General features: G+C 45.1%; 1 protein-coding gene across 1 annotated transcript in view; it reads left to right on the plus strand.

The window, feature by feature from the left end:
* Positions 1 to 144: 144 nt before the first annotated feature.
* SARC_03102 (hypothetical protein) overlaps positions 145 to 9,293 on the plus strand; it is a gene marked incomplete at both ends in the record, with an annotated part of 11,144 nt that continues 1,995 nt past the window's right edge. Inside the window, 9 exons of the mRNA XM_014303124.1 lie at positions 145 to 180; positions 498 to 611; positions 1,649 to 1,729; positions 2,608 to 2,765; positions 3,423 to 3,629; positions 5,620 to 5,746; positions 6,951 to 7,222; positions 7,966 to 8,123; positions 8,917 to 9,134. Of these exons, the coding sequence (XP_014158599.1) occupies positions 145 to 180; positions 498 to 611; positions 1,649 to 1,729; positions 2,608 to 2,765; positions 3,423 to 3,629; positions 5,620 to 5,746; positions 6,951 to 7,222; positions 7,966 to 8,123; positions 8,917 to 9,134 (1,371 nt within the window). The remainder of the gene's footprint in view (positions 181 to 497; positions 612 to 1,648; positions 1,730 to 2,607; positions 2,766 to 3,422; positions 3,630 to 5,619; positions 5,747 to 6,950; positions 7,223 to 7,965; positions 8,124 to 8,916; positions 9,135 to 9,293) is intronic.

The raw sequence follows: 9,293 nt of genomic DNA on the forward strand, positions 1-9,293 counted from the left end.
ATATATATGTGTGTGTATTTCAAATTGGCACAGGTTTTGTCACCCTTGTACTCACACATCATTGTGGTTCCAGTTTTGATATCTTACACTATCCTTGTAAGAGAGTCATATGTTTTTCATGATCTTCATGGATGATCGCTAAATATGCTACCGTTTCTTGTCGAGGATTCGTATCTGACGGTATAACAACTTCAAGCTGACACATCTGATACTTTCATGTGGAATAGGGCCGATCCTAGTTCTGAACTACTCTATGTATTTGATTACGCATTGTTTGGCTGAAGATCTGACTATACTTGCAAGTTGCACCACCATTTTCCCAGGGATCAGATTATCGGCAGCCTATGCAACTCGGCGGATATGTATTTCCGGATCGATTTGTAAACGCTTTTAACGCTCTTAGGCGATACTCCTGCTACCCCTCTCCCATTGCTGGGTTGTTTTCTGTCACTCCAAACGCTTATTCCTGGTATTCCTGGTCTCCCTTCTAGTCTCAGCATTTGGTACTTGTGGGACGGTTTCCAGTGCATGGCGTTATTACGGGCTTGGCCAAGGTGACTCTGATTCCTGGAAGACCCGATCAGCTGATAGTCTGTACCAAAGATGCCAAGGTGAGTGCTTGCATGTATTGGCGGTGACTGTGAACGGCCCTGTGTGTGTGTGTGTTCGTGTGCGGCGGCGTCTGTGTGGGTGTGTGTTCGTGTGCGGTGGCGTCTGTGTGGGTGTGTGCATGGGGTGTATCCAAGTAAAACAAGCAGTACATCTGCTCAGTGTGTCCTCACTGTCCTAGAGCGTGCTTCAATCAGACCCCATATTGTGTTCCGGATAAAGTAATACAATACAGATCGCAGTGGGTACTGCGCTGTATCCCGGGGTGACCCATTTTTCACTGTTGTAGGGCTCCCCTGTCTCTCCTGCCCTGCTTTGATCCGTCATCCTGATACATCATCGTTCGATTGTCGGATATAATTATCCGAGTATCAGAGCCAACTTGTCGAAACTCTATTGTATTTTCTTACCGTCCCACTTTCCCGTTCTACTTGCTCATTAACTCTCCGATTGTGTCCCTGTCCCAATTCTGGCCGACTGTCTGCTCTATCCGTCTTCTTTTGAGTCTTAAATTAATGCAGCAAAGGCAGTATCGTAGCTAAGATGCACTTTTCCGTTTTGATTCCAAGCACTGCAGGTACCCGTGCACTGTATTTATAACTAGGTATACCTACACTTCCATGTTGTTTCCTTCATACCCTCTAAACATTGTCATGTGACTGTGAGGTATATCAATAGAATGACTTAACCTCTTGCATACACCAACCGGCCAACATGCTGCTACACAGACCTCTCTTTAGGCCCCGTGGGCTATTCTCTATCACCCCCTGCTGCCCTGTCTTTTGCGGACCACGTGTCGATCTAATAATTGCATCGCTGCACATACTCTTTGGTCACCGTATCCTCTCATCACCCAATCTGTCGTGTCATTCGCGTGTCGTGTATCACGTGTCACACAAATAATGACATATATCTATCTACTTCAAACCCTGCGTGCCAATTCATATCCGTACCATTCTCCTGTTCCGTGTTGACACTGCTTACGTTCACGCATTTGTTTCCGTTAATCGTGGTTGCTCTGGTGTCAACTGTGCTCTAGGTGTCCATCCTGTCGTTTGATCGCTGTATACACCGACTGGTCAACGTGTCGCTGCACTGGTTCGAAGACGAGGCCATCAAGGTAGGTATCTAGTGCTATCAGGGAGGTATCTAGTACTACCAGGTAGGTATCTAGTACTATCAGGTAGGTATCTAGTGCTATCAGGTAGGTATCTAATGCTATCAGGTAGGTATCTAGTGCTATCGATTAAGGTAGGTATTTATAGGTATCTAGTGCTATCGATTAAGGTAGGTATTTATAGGTATCTAGTGCTATCGATTAAGGTAGGTATTTATAGGTATCTAGTGCTATCGATTAAGGTAGGTATCTAGTGCTATCGACAAGTAGGAGCTCCGTGTGTATGGCCGTTCAGCTCAAGTGCACGTTTGTATTGCGTTAGTAACGATTGGGATCCATGGATATGCACCTCGCAGGCGGTTGTATGCCTTGTAGCAGTACGAGCCATCCAAGCATGCGAGGGTGGTGAAGAATATGTGATGTTTGAAGCGCAGTGTATAGGGGGACTTTCAGTCACCAGACATAGGCAGCCCACAATCCTCGTGCGTGTAGGACCTTCGGTCGCACTCCGGCTATTGCGGGGCTGACCGGACAAGGCAGGGGTGCGCATGTTGTCAGCCAGCTAGCTGTGTGCGTGAAGCCAGTAGGTGCAGTGTGTGGTTGCGGTCTGTGGTAGTTATATCGCCCAAAGCGATTGGGCCGTTTGAGCCCCATGTGAACTGGTAGGCTTTAGGTATAAGTGGCTTCCATAGAAACAACCAAGAAGCGAGAGTCTATATTGTATATGAAGTGTATATGATGGCGTGTATCGTATTTCGCGCCTAGGAGATGGCTCTCAGGGCACAGATTCTGCATAGCTGTGCGGCTTTATTCTGATTCACGCATTCCCACGTGGTACGTTCTATTTATATCCTGTTCTATTTATATATCTCTAAATATAGAATGGTATGATGTCCAACCCCCACGAAACGATCATCTGCGTGGATCCCAGCAATAGGTGCTGCGTGCTGTACACATTCGGCCGCTGTCTCACCATCCTGCCGTTCAATCGAAAGGAGGACATAGGTTTTAACGACGAGATTGCGAACGACACATCACGGTACGTGGATGGTGTATGTAATCGTGTATATTATGGTAGGTGGATGGTGTATGCAATCGTGTGTATTATGGTAGGTGGATGGTGCATGTAAGCGTGTATATCATGGTAGATATCTATCAAGGTAGATGCATTGTGCGCTCGTGTGTATGTGGATTTGGATCATGTCTAGTTCATTCTGGTACTTGGTGTATGCGAGCATGTAATGCGTCTGTGCACAACCGCGTGTGCGTGCGTTTGCCAATCGAGTTGCACGGGTGTAGCGTACCCGAACAAACAGTTCATTTCAATAGCACACTGCAACCATGAAACAATGTAACAAGCGCATATCCCCATTGAAGCACTCACCCGAATGCAATACCGCGGATGGCCCATCTCAACATTTGTCCTGTCCTGTTTCACCATTTGGTCCATGGCCCCCGTCTGTGGGCGACCAAGCGCACAGGCGCGTGACGGAGTACCACACACACAGCCCCAGCGCGAACTAGACGTTACCACCACATCACAGTCAGTGGGGCATAGCCTGGATACAGTATACTACCACTGCCACACACTCCCCACACACCAAGCTATCCACACCCGTAATCCCACGTGACAAGCATGGGTAGGACTCACTCCATCCCGTTTCATCGAGTTATCTGTACCGCAATACATACACAGAAAGGACAGTCGCGTGATGCTGCACCACACGCAGAGCACACACGGCAGCAACGCCGTCACAACATCGCACTCGGTGGGACAAGATCTGAGTGTGTGGGGCGACGATGTCGGTGCACTCAGGCGCATGATCAGACCATCCTATACACGGCCCATCACAGACTACGACGCCCGCATACGCACTGTGCACGACATGGCGTTTCTCCACGGGTATGTGTAATACATGTGTGGGTGTGGGTGTGGGTATGTGTGTATGTGCGTGGTTTATAGAGCCGTTTTGGTATGTGTGTATGTGTGCATGGCATGACTGTGCATAGCATGGTTATGATATACGGATACGTTGAGTACATATGTGTAATTTATGGCTACTTTCTATTTGGGACTGTATATGTATGTATTGGTCACGGCATCAGACTATCAGGTACTGTATACCACTCACGCATACACCTGGACATGATCTGGCTTTTATTGTCGAGTATGTGTGTTATATTCATTACATTCGTGTATTTTATGGATACTTCTTGTTCTTTTATTGTAGAGTATGTGTGTTATATTCATTACATCTTTGTATCTTATAGATACTTCTTGTGCTGGTTTGTACACCCGTGTTTTAGTGGTCGAGTATGTGTGTTATATTCATTACATCTGTGTATTTTATAGATACTTCTTGTACTGGTTCTTTTACTGTCGAGTATGCGTGTTATATTCGATACATCTGTGTATGGTAAATATATTTTTTGTGCTGGTTTATATACCAGTGTTTTAGTGGTCGAGTATGAGTGTTATATTCGTTACATCTGTGTATTTTATAGATACTTTTTGTAAAGGTTCTTTTACTGTAGAGTATGTGTGTTATATTCATTACGTCTGTGTATCTTGTAGATACTTCTTGTGCTGGTTTGTATGCCTGTGCATTAGTTATTGCCGGCCATGAATCATGGACTACAACGTACGCACACGACTGTGACAGATGTGCCTGTCTCTCGCGGTTGCTTGAATTATATGTAACTGGGATTGACAATTGTGTCTGCATTTTTATGTGTGGTTATTTGAAGAAGAAAAACAACATCTGAACTGATTACGACACCCGCATACGAGCTGTGCATGATATGGTGTTTAACTACGGGCCGGCTATAATTGTGTGTGTAGTACAAAGCATTTTCTCTGGTAATACAACGAGTTCTTTTTCTTTCTTCACAAGACGATTATAAATAAGTGCATGTATAAATACAACAAGTTCTTATTCTTTCTTCACAAGACGATTATAAATAAGTGCATGCATAAATACAAGTTCTTCTTCGTTCTTCACAAGACGATTGTAAATAAGTGCATGCATAAATACAAGTTCTTCTTCGTTCTTCACAAGACGATTGTAAATAAGTGCATGCATATATACAACAAGTTCTTATTTTTTCTTCACAAGACGATTATAAATAAGTGCATGCATAAATACAAGTTCTTCTTCGTTCTTCACAAGACGATTGTAAATAAGTCCTTGCATAAATACAACAAGTTCTTATTCTTTCTTCACAAGACGATTATAAATAAGTGTATTTGTGGGTTGTTGTACATGTTATATGCTACAGACTACGACACATGCCAACACATATTCACTGAGAGCATATCTATGCACATACACACGCGCAGATTTTACCCTCATATATATGTAGGTAAGTCATGTTGCTGTAGTACGATGTGCTTCGATGCTTTGTGTGTGTACAGATGCTCTGAGCCACAACTGATAGTGCTCAGCTAAGCAGTTGAAGGTGTTTTTGACTGTCGGAAATATAAGGATACACTTGTATGGGCAAAACCTTTGAGTCCACGTATGGTTGTGCCTTCCGCGGCAAGTATGTGACACTTCGACACGCTTATGAATTGTACACACATGCGTACATCTGCAGGTACTTATGAATTGTACACACATGCGTATATCTGCAGGTACATATGAATTGTACACACATGCGTACATCTGCTGGTACTTATGAATTGTACACACATGCGTATATCTGCAGGTACATATGAATTGTACACACATGCGTACATCTGCTGGTACTTATGAATTGTACACACATGCGTACATCTGCTGGTACTTATGAATTGTACACACATGCGTATATCTGCAGGTACTTATGAATTGTACACACATGCGTATATCTCCAGGTACTTATGAATTGTACACACATGCGTACATCTGCAGGTACTTTGAGCCCACTTTGGTCGTGCTGTATGAGAGCAATGACACGTGGGAGGGTAACCTGGGCAGCCGCAGCGACACCATCAGCATCATTGCACTCTCGCTCAATCTGGTGGACCACCAACAACACGTATGTTATGTGCTGCCACATAGTGAGTGATACAACACGTATGTTGTGTGCTACTGTATAGTGAGTGATACAACATGTATGTTGTGTGCTGCTACATAGTGAGTGTTACAACACGTATGTTATGTGCTGCCACATAGTGAGTGATACAACACGTATGTTGTGTGCTACTATATAGTGAGTGATACAACACGTATGTTGTGTGCTACTACATAGTGAGTGTGTTGATACTTTGTTATATTTCCGCGTGTTAAACGTCTATTGAGGCCCTCAACTATGTGCCGTGTACATAGTAGTGCAGTATACGGACGTCCATATACTAATGTAGATAAACAATGCAAGGTTCATCTTATTACTAGTATAGATAAACAAGGCAAGGTTTTTCTTATTACTAGTATAGATAAACAAGGCAAGGTTTATCTTATTACTAGTATAGATAAACAAGGCAAAGTTTATCTTATTACTAGTATAGATAAACAAGGCAAGGTTTATCTTATTACTAGTATAGATAAACAAGGCAAGGTTTATCTTATTACTAGGATAGATAAACAAGGCAAGGTTTTTCTTATTACTAGTATAGATAAACAAGGCAAGGTTTATCTTATTACTAGTATAGATAAACAAGGCAAGGCTCATCTTATTCTGCCTATGTTTCTGCGGGTGGGTGGTAAAGCACTCTGTATGTACACTCTTATCAATGGGGCGGCAAGTTAATCCCATGCGAGTCTCCTGCGGATGCTTCCAGTACAAACGCTGAGGGTAGGCAGTGCCCTTGACTATCGACTATATAGGGCCCATTACATTCCCCAGACGCGTGTGCGCCTACACGAGCACCTATACAGTGTTTGTCTATAGACATACTCCCACATGACTTATTTAATGGTGTATCCCCCATCCAAGAGATACCAGCCACCTATACAGTGCTTGTCTATAGACATACTCCCACGGGACTTATTTAATGGTGTATCCCCAATCCAAGAGATACCAGCCACCTATACAGTGCTTGTCTATAGACATACTCCCACGGGACTAATTCAATGGTGCATCTCCAATCCAAGGGTTTAGAGATACCAGCCACCCTCTTGTGTCAGTTTCTTGGGCCGCTGTCAGTAGGGTATAGCTTGCAGCTCGAGTACACTAAAGTACTGATCCGTGGGTTGTGATTGAAGTTTGGGGTCTGAAGCCTTCGCTGCCTCCCATTCAACAGGTCATTTGGCACGTCACCGATCTCCCGTACGATCTGCGCCGCATTCAATTGGTACCAGAACCGCTGGGCGGGCTGATCCTTCTGGGGACCAACTCCATGGTCTATCTCAACCAATCAACGCCCGCCTACGGAGTAAGCTTGAACTCCAATATGGATGGGTGTACTAAATTTCCGCTCGTGCCGCAACCGGACGCGGTTTTGGCGCTCAATGACAGCGTCAGTGTGTTCCTGGACGAGAGCCGCATGTTCCTCTCAACAGCCAACGGTAGCATGTAAGTGGCTGTGTGCATGTATATGAACATATGTACACTATGAACAGCCAACGGTAGCATGTAAGTGGCTGTGTGCATGTATGTGGTTGTGTGCATGTAAGTGGCTGTGTGCTTGTATACCAACATATGTAAAGTTTCATTGAAGCTGAACGACAGCGCTTCTCTGCAGCAACGGTCATATGACAGTATGTTAATAGTTGTGTATTCGTGTCGGCTGCTGACACACACACACCACACAAGATACGTATGCTGGTACCTATGGTTTACCATGTGGTTCGGGAGGGATACACTGAGTGCATCTGCTTAAGATGGGGTTGTTGTTGTCGCCTGTATAAGCTTGCATGTGGTTAGGCACACCGTGGGCATGTCAGCGTAGCCTAATAGGGCTGTCTTGTGCTTTCTTCCGAACGTCTGGGCAATGGATCACGTTGCTAGGCGTGCACGTGTGTGTGCATAGTCCAGTACAACGGTGATATCTATCTACATGCTAACGTAAAACATCGGCTGTATGGACTCTCAAAATACCTGCCAGGCCTTTCTCTGCCATTCTGTCAAAATAGTTATAGGTAACCGTATCTTCGGTAGTCCCAATCACCCGTCCTTATTGATACTTCTAGACCACCCCATAGTCGCGTTAACCTCACTGGCATATCGGCCGTAGCCATAGTCAAACCCCCTGGATCCATCCCGCATCTTCGTACTGTACGTCTCATCATTCCCATCCGCAATACGTTCCCACACAGCTACTCGGTGGTTCTAAAAATAGACGGCCGCAATGTCATTGGCTTCGCCATACAAAAGGCCGGTGCCAGCGTGATACCGGCGTGTATCTGTGTCATCACCCCAGGCCTACTATTCCTGGGGTCGCGTTTGGGAGACTCCTTGTGCATGACCTATGAGGGTAAGCCGATGTGTCTGTAAGCCTTCAGCAAATGTGTGCGTGGGGAGATGCCTATGTGTGTCATGTATGTCGGTCTTACGCATGTACGCAGCCAAATGTCTGGTACAAGCGAGCAAGTGACGGGACCTGTGTGACCATGGGCGTAGCTCGTAGGTATGAAGATAGGGAGTGTGCTATGATGTGATGTGTGTATGAGCGTGTCACATGTTTGTGTGGGCGTATGTATAGCGCGTGTGCTGGGCTGGTGTGCATATGCTTCCTCCTACCAGGCATGTAGTTGGTAGACTCTGTGTGTGTCCCGTGTGGGTGCGCATGGGTGTGTACAGTGCTATCCGAATGGGTCTGTGTAGCCGAGACTATACTTGCCAGTAATCTTTGAAATGGAGACACCTTGTTAGAAAGAAAGACGAATCACTGACCACAAAATCAGCGTACCGATGATATCTCGGTGGATGTGTTGGCATATTTAAACACTTTAGCTTGGGTCTATTCTAACCCCGGTAGGCGTGTTACAATACTTTAATTACACCCTGCTATCCTAAAGCTTCGTAGACGTGTTACAATATTTTAACATCACCATAGTTTGGGTGTGTTCTAAGCTTGTTTTGTTGGTTCGGGTGGCGAACGGCAGGCACGCTCAATTTTTCCTTTCAAAAGGACGAGTTTGCAAACACGGGAACTCGCTTTGGCCACACACTTGCATGTTTATCACAAGAGTGCGGAGGGCAAGGGGTCTGAATACGTTGATCTGGAAATATAACGTTTTGATTTGGGAATCTAAATCTACCTACAGACACGCTAGACAAGAACGATGAGGAGGCAAACGTGCATCTGCTGAATGCACTCAAAATGGCTACAGCGAGCACCAATGAGAACGGCGGAAAGTCGAAGGAGAAGAGTGACTTTAGCACGAAACGATTGGCCGAGGGTGATCTAGATGATGATCTGTTCATCTACGAAGTGGACGATAAGGGCACTGAGCACACGGACGATTCCATTCTGAGCTTCAAGGTAAAGGGAGAGATGGGTGTATGGATGTAGTTGGGTCGTATCTGATTAAAGAGAGAGATGGGTGAATGAATGTATGGATGTAGTTGGGTCGTATTTGATTAAAGGGAGAGATCGGTGTATGAATGAGTTGGGTCGTATCTGATTAAAGGGAGAGATCGG

Source organism: Sphaeroforma arctica (assembly GCF_001186125.1).
Source record: "Sphaeroforma arctica JP610 unplaced genomic scaffold supercont1.151, whole genome shotgun sequence".
Lineage (NCBI taxonomy): Eukaryota > Ichthyosporea > Ichthyophonida > Sphaeroforma > Sphaeroforma arctica.